This window comes from Vespa mandarinia, chromosome 4, assembly GCF_050613455.1.
Source record: "Vespa mandarinia isolate Hongniang chromosome 4, ASM5061345v1, whole genome shotgun sequence".
NCBI lineage: Eukaryota > Metazoa > Arthropoda > Insecta > Hymenoptera > Vespidae > Vespa > Vespa mandarinia.
In genome coordinates, this window is record NC_140813.1 from 4,008,611 (window position 1) to 4,020,022 (window position 11,412).

At 37.2% G+C, this 11,412-nt stretch overlaps 1 protein-coding gene across 3 annotated transcripts; it reads left to right on the forward strand.

Moving 5' to 3' along the window:
* The first annotated feature begins 326 nt into the window (after positions 1-326).
* Positions 327-6,067, forward strand: LOC118445836 (uncharacterized). Of its 3 annotated transcripts, XR_014982080.1 has the most exons (3): positions 4,359-4,527; positions 4,644-4,717; positions 5,715-6,067. XR_014982080.1 is itself a non-coding variant. In XM_035875790.2 (2 exons), exons 1-2 carry the CDS (start codon positions 4,432-4,434, stop codon positions 5,970-5,972), a joined length of 354 nt encoding a protein of 117 aa, XP_035731683.1. In that variant the 5' UTR covers positions 4,359-4,431; the 3' UTR covers positions 5,973-6,067. The 3 variants fall into 3 exon arrangements, 1 of the variants encoding a protein (XP_035731683.1); XR_014982081.1 differs by lacking the exons at positions 4,359-4,527; positions 4,644-4,717 and adding an exon at positions 327-677; XM_035875790.2 differs by lacking the exon at positions 4,644-4,717.
* Positions 6,068-11,412: the final 5,345 nt, after the last annotated feature.

Genomic DNA, 11,412 nt, shown 5'->3' on the forward strand with positions numbered 1-11,412 from the left:
CCCTGTTGTCCCTTTAAACTCATCGTTTTCATCTACATCAATGTTCTCTATCCTACATATATTATATCTTTTATAATATATAACAAATAAATATACCGATGAACCAAGTTGCACGGCTATATTCTAGAAAAGTATATATCAAAATTGAAGGACCAATCATTGATAACAATAAATATTTGAATCATAAAAAGAGATCGATCCTCATTTATAGAATAAAGTCGAAGAACTGAAATAAAAGAGAGAGAGAGAGAGAGAAAGAGAGAAAGAGAGAGAAAGAGATAAAGAGAAAGAAAAAGAGTAGTGAAGAGATAACAAAAAAGATTTTAAGTCAGAAATCATCGACGTGTGCCAGCGGAACGATCGATCCTCTATCGATCGGTCTTCGATCAAGCATCGTCGAAGGAGGTGGGCTTGGTTGATCCTTCGAGAGAGTCTATACGAACGTGACGATAACCGGTGAGCGCATCGATGTCCGAGTCGAAGCCGGACGACGAATGGCTAGTACGAGATGAAACCTACGAGTTATAATAATCCGTGATAGCAACGGTGGCGATGTCGGTGGAGCGGAGGAACGGGCGTCCTGTCACAAAGGCATGCGCCACCCACCTCGACCTGGACGCTCACATCGTTAATCAACTGCAGCGCGGGACCCTAACTTTCGAGTTACCAATCCACAGGTACAGCCTTTGCCTCCTTCCACCTTCCATATCCTCGATATCTTCTATCGTGAATGTGTGCATGTGTGCGTGCATGTAAATATGTACAACCAACGTTCTGAATACGTACTTTAAAGTTTCACTTCATGAAAATCGAGAACGAATTCGAGATCGTTAGATCTTTAAATGATCTTGGTACTCTACTTTCGTACTGGATTCTATCGTACTTGAATGCTCTAGACAATTTAAAAGACACTTCTTTCAAGATACTTTTTTTCTCAAACGATCATTCTTACATAAGATAATGATGATCTAAAGATAAGTCAGGATTGTTTTTTTTTTTTCAAAATAGAACAATATATCGATATAGAGATATCTGTCAGAAAGGATTTTAATAATCCCATGTTCGATGATAATTATTTATACAGGCATCTAAAAAAAATTCGTAAAACCCTTTTGTAACGAAGACGATTTGATTTTTCGTTTTGAAGCCACGCGAAAAGTCGAGGAGAAAGCTTTTGAAAATCTATTATTACTTCATAGAAAGGGCTTATATCGTACTCCGATAGAATACATAGAAAGAAATGCCTCCTTTCCGTGCTTTTTTCGTGAAAGTAGAGAAAGAGTAAAAAAGAGAAAGAGAAAGAGAGAGAGAGAGAGAGAGAGAGAAAGAAATGGAGGGGTAAAAGAGGATGGTGGTTCCTTTTCTATGGTGGCACCCCTCTATGATATTCCCGAATAGCCTGCGCCCTCCTACGGATGGGGAAACGCAGAAGGGTCTGGAAAGGCAGAAGGAGATTGGGGAATTGGGGTGAGGGGTAGAAACGAAGCAAGCCTTCCTTTTCTGTCCTCCCTGCAACCCTCTTTCTCTCCCCCACGTAACGCTTCGAGGTTGGCGTTGCCGAAGGAAGCCGACGTAACAGGAACGAAAACTGGGAGAGAGAAGTGCAGAGAGTCGGAAAAGAGCGGCCGTGTGCTCGCGCGCACATCGCAGAGAGAGAAAGAGAGAGAACGTAAGAGAAAGAGAGAGAGAGAGAGAGAAAGAGAGAAAGAGAAAGAGAAAGAGAGAAAGAGAGAGAGAGAGAGAGAGAGAGAGAGAGAGAGAGAGAGAAAGAGCTATGCCAGGGCTGCTGCTAGTCAAACCAAAACTTGGCATGATTAATGATCGCGAGAGCCAGAGCGCTGCTTCAAACAACAAACTTTTCCCAAGGAACGGCGGAGAATACAAGAAAAAATATATAAGAAAGAGGGAACTCTCTTTCTTCGCATCCACCCTTCAGACCGGCTAATACCCTCCGAGCTTTTTCTCTCTTCTTTCTCTCCTTTCCTCTGACAGCCTTTCATTTCTTTTCTCCTTTCTTCCATTCTCCCTTTCTTTCTCTTTCTTCTTCTCCTTCCTTCTATCTCTTTCTTTTTCTCTTTCTCTTTCTCTTTCTCTTTCTCCTTCTCTTTTTCTCTTTCTCTCATTCTCTCAACCCCACTACTATCCCACCTTCGCGCATCTTCCTACACATTGCATTCTCTCTTCATTCTTTTCTCCATCCTCTTCCTTCTTCCCTTTCGTTCGATAACTCATACCTCTCATGTTCATCATCTTCCTCGTTCTCCTTCCTTCGATAGATCATACTTTCTTGTTCTTATTATTTCTTTTTCTTCCTTTTCTTCCCCTCTTCGTGGTCGGCCTCCTTCATCTACACGTAACAAGACCGAAGAGATAATACCGGGTGGCCCTGCCATGTGAATTTGTTTAAAACCACGAACGTATAATTATCTTCAGATTTCATTTCGTTCATTACAAATAAAACTAAATGTTATAATATTATTGATCATTAAACGGTGAAAATTCTTGATTGAGGAACGATTCGGTTCTTGCTGTTGAGAAATGCGATTATGTAATGTCAAACTTTATATATACACACACACACACACACATACACATTATATATATATATATATGTATATATATATATATTATTGTAATATGTATAATATATACAGAAACTTTGGTATTTCTTTTATTTATTATTCTTTTGGTTGGTATAATTTTTATAGCAATTTTTTTACTTACATACATTTTCTCATGCTCTCCCGAGCTTTCTACTTTCACTTCGCGAGAACTCGTCGTATTTCTTTTTCGACACGTCTTTTCGTTCATATAAGTCGACAATTTTAATTTCGTCGCGGTAGAAATATTTCTTTGCCACGCATACGAGTTATCATATCGTCATTGATAATGTATTCGTCGGGAAGTTCAAGCTTTGCTACGATATGCCATGTGCGTCATTACAAAACGAAAATTAATGAGAATGAATCTCTAATATCGTTTATGCGCGATCTAATTCTTACCTAACATAATGGATATCCAGTTAGGTAACTTTAGATATTCTGATATCTATTAATTCACGAAGTATATGTATTTAATCGAATTAAATTAATTTATTTTCTTTCTCTATCTGTTACCTTTAGAAATTATATGATGACTATAAAGTCTTAAAACTTTATGATGAATTGACTTTTAAATGATAAAAGAACAGCGATGTGACAGAGCAATCGAAAGGGATCAAAGAAACGATTAACTGCCTTTAATAATAAGTTCATTCTAATTATTGAGTATTACCTACTCTAAGCACCGTTCAAGCATTCGTAGCTTAGGGCTCGAACTGGAAGTCTAGACTTTCGGTGAAATATGCTTGGTCATCATCATCCGTAGTACGTTCGACGCTCTTACGGTTACTTTCTCCGTTCGTTCTACTGCTCTTGCTTCTCCTTTCTCTTGCATCTCTCTTTCTCTCTTTCTCTCTATCTCTCTCTCTCTCTCTCTTTTCTTCTCTTTCTTATCCTCGCTCTTCCAGGTTTATTCGCTTGGAACGAGATATGATAACGATCCTCAAAGTTATTTGCAATCAATAGTGGCCGTCACCAATCGAATATCCATGACCGAGATCAATTTTCTCGACTTTCGTTATTTCATTAATTGCATTAGGCAAGATATCCAATTACGTAAGTCAATAAATATACCATTGGGCAAACATTTTTACGAGCAATAATATTTTTCGAGACTCGTTCATTGCAGTAGTACAGCTTCCCACTCATAAGTCGATATATACGTAATACCATCGTAATAACTATAATTATGTGTCCATATTTTATTATATACGAATACCTTCGTATTTAGCACGAATTTTCTCGTAGGTAGACAAGTTTCGTACTACTAATGACTATAAATATTTTTTAGACTTTTGTATTCTTTTATTTCTCTCTCATTCTCTCATTCTCTCTCTCTCTCTCTCTCTCTTTCTCTTTATCTCTAACTAACCTCAGTCCATACTACTTAACACGAAAAAAAATTCTTACCATCCATCATGTGTAACAACACGATAATTTTAAAGTACAAGCAACATATAGGTACCTACTTCCTTGTAAAATAAAAGTAAAATTACAAAAAGACATGACCTGGTCGATAGACATATGTAGGCTTTACCTGCTACGAGAAACTCGTCCGTTTCGAATGTACCGTGACTACTTAAAAGAAACGATTTTTAAAACGCGTCCCCTTTCGTCTTATTCGTTGACCCTTCGAATAGGAAAAAAAGAAAGAAAGAAAGAAAGAGAGAAAGAAAAAAAAAAGAAGAAAAAAAGAAAAAAGGCAGTCTTGCCTCCTGGTTTTCTGGGGAGCCGTCGGTCGGCATCGCGTATCGACGAAGCGCATGTATAACAGAGTTCCCGATAATAATGGTACTTATTATGCCGCTACCATTTGCGGCCGATTCACCTGATGAGGACCATTCTCGTAGAGATAACGTTCAGGCAGTGCTGGAACCATAATCAACCGGTCGTCCAGGGCGGCTTGGATCTAAGTGACTCTCAAAAGGTATACCCTTTTCTCAGGAGTCTCCTCTCTCTCTCTCTCTCTCTCTCTTTCTTGCACTCCCTCTTTTCACCTCTTTCTCGATGGCTCATTCTACTTCCACTTGGCGATTCGGTAAGGCTCTGAAAAGTAAGAAGCACGGTCGGCAAGCTACGACGAGGCGCACGCCGTACGATGACTAATGGCAGACACCGTAAGTCACTTCACAAATTGAATTAAACGCGACTCCGAAACCGTGACGCGGCGCAAACAATCAGCGGACTATTCATCGTATGGCCTGTAGGAAGGCAGAGGAAAGCTCGAATCATTGTCTTCACCGCGGAAATCGAGATTCCTCGACGTTCGAGCTTCTTATTCTTGTTCTTATTATTCTTCTTCTTCCTCCCCCATCCTCTTATTCTTATTATTCTTCGTTGTCTTCTTCTTCTTCTTCTTCTTCTTTGTCGTACGAACGAGTTACAAATTAAATAAGATAATGTACTACTTGACACATTATCAGAGTTATTAATTGCGGTCTCCCTGTGTAAACACGGTAACCAGCGAACATGGATCAAATACAAGCAACAAGAAGAAGAAGAAGAAGAAGAGGAAGAGGAAGAAGTAGAAGAAGAAGAAGAAGAAAAAGAGCAGTCGGCTTCGTTGAGAATGATAATTATCAGGCATATTAATTGACGTCCTTCCGGAACTTAATTTCATTCTGTCCCTCTCTTTCTCTCTCTCTCTCTCTCTCTCTTTCTCTCTCTTTACGAACAAAATCCTCGACAACGTTTTAGTCTTTATAGAGATTTTCTGAGAATTCTGTTCTAGTTAAGTCTTTTAAGATCATTAGCCAAGTATTATAATTACAATGAAAGCTTTATTGTATTCGAAAATGAACGACGAATAAGATAATAAAAATATTCATCATTTTAATCTCTATTATATGTATGTTTGAGAGGAATCGTACTATTTCAAGCAATAAAAAAATTAAAAAATTAGAAACTTCTTAAAGGTTGGAAATTACTATAATTTGTATGAGGCTGTACGTATGTATGTACGTACATAAATATATATATATATATATATATATATATATATATCGCTTGATATGGATCTACCTTACAATAAGAATATTTTTACGCCCGTTAATCGTGCTCGATCTTCCGTCTAGCGGCGATCGATGATATATTAGAAGGTACGAAATGTTTCAGTACACCTACAATGCCTCGTGGACGGCCGATCCATCGTCAATGAACACGGGGATTACACTGCTAAATGAGATTCCAGCGGCAAAATCAAAGTGGCAGCAGGTGGCCAGGGCCACGGCCATCTTCCCCGCGGGATACGCCTTGGTGCCTGCATCGTTCTCGCATCTTCCGAAGACGCGCACCGTTCTTCTACCGCCATATTGCCGGAGAATGGCGGCTTCACTATTTTCTTTCACTATATTTTCACGTTGTAAACGTTAGATCTCTTTCGAGGATCTCTTCGAACTATCTTTTACAATATCTATTTATATAACAGATGATATCAAATGTAAAAATTGAAAGTTTATTTTTATTAAAAAAAGAAAAAAAAGGAAAACAAAGAAAAGAAAAGAAAAGAAAAGAAGAAAAGGAAAAAGTAAAAATGTTTAACAATGATTAATTTTTAATATCGAAATTATCTGCTGCTAAGTATTTGTTTTTGAGTGATGTATATCTAGTTTCATTGATATTATTGAAGATATTTTTTTTTTTATACGAGAAAAAATAGTTCAAGAAGATATGATTGATGAGTAATTAAATAAGTAATTTTTTTTCTAAACGCACGTCTACGATATTTCGAAATGAAAATTCTTTTCATCGTTGTTTTTCGATCGATGTAATTATTATACTTTCATATTTTCCCGAGGACATCGACATTTTTTTCGTCCGACATTAGTAATTATTTTTCCACATGACCGAAGCGGTGGACTTCTAACAGGCAAGAGGGCTGGACCGGATTGCGCCTTCAGCTGCTCAGAAGTGGCGTGGCAACCGGCGGAACCATTTTAACAGTTTCGACCATTTTCCCATTTTCTTCGTCTTTCGGATTTCGTGGACAGATATTAATCGTGTTGGACGATCATTTTTTAAAGGAAAAGAAAAGTTGGTAAATCTACCACAGATGTTAGTAAAAATCGCTACGGACGTAGATTTCTTTGGAGAGGGCGAGGACGTAGAACTGCTTCTTTATAATCTCTACTTTTTCGTCAATCAGCACAGTTTCTTTATTTCTACTTTATCATAAACAAGATATATATATATATATATATGATATTGTATTTGAAAATATATTCAAAATCCATGTTTCAAAGGCTTCTAAGATAATATTTATTTATTCTCCCATTCTTACCTTACAACTCCTCAAAAAAATGCAGCGCTATCTTTTCTTGCTGTTTATCAATTTTTATTACGAAATTTTCGCTATCAAACTGGTCAAAAAAGAAAAAAAATTTCCCCTTCCCTTAAAGAAATAATAACGATCGCATCGTCGCCATATCGACGATGCGATGATAGCTACGATGTGAAGAAGATAGGCGTGAGTGCGCGTAAACTCGGCAAGCAATCTCAACGAGAAGGATCGAAAGGATTAACTGAAAACTGCATACGTGTCCGCAGATAGAGGACACGGGAGGACAAACAGCGTAAACTGGCTCCTCTTTGGGATACGACGAGCTAGTAAGAGCGAGTCATCATTAATATTATAGCTCAGGGGCGCTCATCTCTAGCTTCGTTCTCTCCTTCTTATTCGATACGAGATTCATTATGAGATTTAATATCATCATATTATGATTGCATCTTTACTTTTATAATCGTATTTACTTATCTACAATTATATTTCTTTTTATTATTCATAAAAATTTATTTCGATAGTAAATTCTAATATAGTTGATTCACTAATAAAAGTAATGAATATAATTAATTAATCCTTTTATTAAGTAAACTTCTACGAGTCTTATAACACTTTTCGAGCATCCAACTATTTTCCTAAAGATATTTGATTAAATCTTATCTTTCATTTCATTGGCTATTATATCTTCTGGATGTTCACAGTGCTTGTCCCTAATATAATAAACGTTGTTTCCTTCTCTCGAATCTGGACCTACGGCACGGACATCATTCCGATTCTTCGTTCACCTTCATCCACGAACGAGATTCATTATTTATCTCCGATGCATCCAGAGGTCGAAAATTGATGAACGTTAAGGTGGTCCTCGAAAAAGAAGAAGAAAAAAAGAATTAAAAAAAAAAAAGAAAAGAAAAAAAGAAAAGAAAAAGAAAAAGAAAAAGAAAAGAGTGTTATCTAGTTCTACGGGTTATGACAAAGGAAACGGCCTACTTTCCTTGAATGAGAAAGAGAAAGAAAAAAAAGTATTGGGTCTAGCGGTGGAGGAGGTGTAAAACTCAGCTGATCGCGTCCGGTTTGCGGTCGAACTCCTTCTTACATCGTACTAATTATATCGATAATGATTTATAACTACTACATATTTCTTGTATCCCTTTATTGGATTTTTTTTTCTTGCTTTCCTTTTTTCCTTTCTTTTCATTTCATTTCATTTCTTTTTTTCTCTCTTTCTCTCTTTCTCTCTCTCTCTCTCTCTCTCTCTCTTTCTCTTTTTATCTTTACACCCAACTACCCTTTCTTCGTCTCTTTCTTTCCTTCCGATTCTAACGCGTGGCTATCCGATTAGTTTTCGTAAATTACATCGTTCTATATTCACGCGCTATACCAATGATTGATGAATCCGGCCGATTAACATTCCAGCTTGACACGCGGCTCTCATTAGTCCCTGACTTTATACCGCATCTTAAGAATACGAATCTTTAACTGTTTTATTAATAGCACATGCATAAACTTTCCCTATCGAGAAGGGAAGAGAGAGAGGGGAATGGTATTAGATAAGTATTATTTGTAATAATGTTTAATCATTTACTCGTTAGTACTGATTGTTAAAGACGTTGAGAACGATAAGCCGATATACGGTGTGTTTGATTTTAATCGACAGATACAATTGAAATCTTGTGACTGTGACGTTCAATCAAATTTTAAATATTTATACCAAGGATATTGTATTATTTAAATGTATATATGTATATATATACACACACACACATATATATATATATATAATATATATGTATATGTATTTTAAATTAATGGACGATTTTTTCGAGAAGAAGTGTCAACTTGAGGGAAAGAATATAAAAATCTAATAGCAATAGATTTTATATGAAAAAAAAAGAAATAAATAAATATATAAAAAGGAAAGAAAAGAAAAGAAAAGAAAAATTTCCATGTTCTTATAGGTTTTTTCCTCTTATATTGTCAGGAAAAGGCAGGGAATTCGATTATCGAAGGTAAAACGACGCGATTAGGCGTCGTCACGCAAGAAAGGTGCCGCCACATAAAGAGAGATAAATTCGATCTCATTTATATCTGAAATGTATGGAAAAGAATGTCGCGGAGAGACGTATACGAGGTAGAAAGTTAAGAGGAAGGGTCGTTTCGGCCGATCAAGCCGTAGTTAAGCGTCGTCACGTCAAGAAGCTGACGAAAACGAAGGGAGTAGTGTGATAGGATGAGAAGGAAGGGGTAGAGAGATGGAGTCTGGTAAAACGAGCTTCGTTGAACGAGCCCTTTAACATAAACAGTACATCCAGCGGCGAATTCGCGCCTCCATGTGACTGATGGCACCTCCTCGATCACCTGACGAACTCGGTGACTTTGGTATAACTATATATATATATATACATACGTATAACTTTGGTATAACTATGTATATATATATATGTATATGTTACCACGTATAGAAGTATAGGCTATGCAAAGGCACGTCCAATACAAATCATGCTAATTCCGTATATGCCGCTCGTCTCGAAAAGAATATTCTCTGGTGTCAGCGGTCTCTCTTATTCAGGGACGTCCACCTCCGTCTACAATGACTGACTCTGTCAGTGAGTCGTCAAAGAGCTCTCCCCTTCCACTCGACAAAAAGAAACAAACGAACTTCGTTAATTTATTTTTCTATCGAGTTTTATTATCCCTTAGGAAACCCTTATTAATGTTTCTGAATTAGACTCGTTAGTTAGATTGTAAAGAAGGAAGATGTTCGTAATTGAGATATTTTTCTTCTACAAATTATTTTTATAAACAAATAAATTCCATTAGAGAAATCTTTTCTCTCTCTCTCTCTCTCTCTCTCTCTACGATGCACTAAAAGAATATCTAAATGTTTATTGTTTATAATTATATAGTATAAGATTATTCATACAAAGAACTACTCAAAGTTCTATATATTATGACTACAAATTTTTTTATTCTTTCCTATTCCGATCTTCCATGTTTTTCGTTTTCATTTAAATAAAAAGACGACGAGAAATATATTGCGAGACTGTGAGATACTCTTTTACCCTACGCCTTCGAATCTGATTATCAATGGAGACGATACGACGAAGGCTAACCCTTTCACCGCGGGACTCCAGAGAGACTACGACATAAAAGGATTCTAAAAATATATCGGTAGGCTTCTCGGCACTGGGTCTATGCAAAAATGGATTTCCGTTCTCCCAACGTCAGTTAGGATTATAAAATCATTGAAAAATTAATATCTCAAGTTGAAATACTTGTTATTAATTTCTTTTCTTCTATGACGATCGAAGAACAAACAAAATTATAAATAATTAAATATGACAAAATACTTCATAATTGAATAAATATAAAAGAAAATGAAAATCAATTAACGAAGATTAGACAACAACGGATAATAATAGTTTCGAACTTCGTGCCACTTAACAAAAGCTGAAGAAGATCAGCAACGATCGCTGAAGATCGACGTACCTAACGAAGGCACAATAAATGAACCTGTATGGCACACTATAACTTTGACGATATTCTATCCACGAGTTCTCAATCCATCACACCACAAAGTTTGATCCAGTTTCCCGAACACTTCTCTCCTCGAAGTCTTTCTAACAAGGGGCATATATCTAAGGAAAAAAAAAAAAAAAGAAAAAAAAAGGAAGAGAGAAAAAAGCAAAAAAAAAAAAAAGAAAAAAAGAAAAGAAAAGAGGAAAAAACAAAGAAAAAGAAAAAGGGGACAAGAAGAGAGACGGCAAAAATCGATAACTGGCGTACCACCACCATTGAAAGAATCCAAAATACTTTTTTTTTCCTTATACCTATCCAGTTATGAATATAAAACTTTTTGAAGAGTTGGCACGATCGATCGAATTCTCATCCTCGAGGTGATCGCAAGAGTAGCTTAGAAAAGTCTTAGAAAAGGCCTTCGTATCGTCGTAAGAAAATAAAGAAAGAGAAATAGAAAGAGAAATAAGAAGAAATCATTCCCCACGGTTTCCTCGTGAAGTAAAACGTGCGAACGATTTCCCCTCTCTTTACTCTCCTCTCCATTCCGCTATACCCCACCACTTGGAACATACTCCTGTTACCCCTCTTACTCGCTCTATCGTTATCTCTCTCTCTCTCTCTCTCTCTCTCTCTCTCTCTCTATGTCTGTCTCTCTCTCTTTCTCTCTCTTTTACCAAGCTCGTGTCACGCAAATCATTAATCTTCCTATGTTTTCTCGCGCACTCGGATGTGGATTTAGACTGGAGACTCTCTGCCGAGCGAGGATCTCTGAACGCGCGTAAACGTGTCCGAGCGTATCCGTTTGCTCGGCCAACAGCATCAGCATCAGCAGCAACATCAGCAGCAGCAATAGCAGCAGCAGCAGCAGCAGCATTATCATCATCATCCTCCTCATCGTCGTCGTCTTCGTCTTCGTCGTCGTCGTCGTTGTCGTCGTCGTCGTCGTCGTCGTCGTTATCGTTATTTTGTCTTTGTTGTCGTCGTTGATTCGGTGAGGGTGAGGCCTCTCGGCATCCA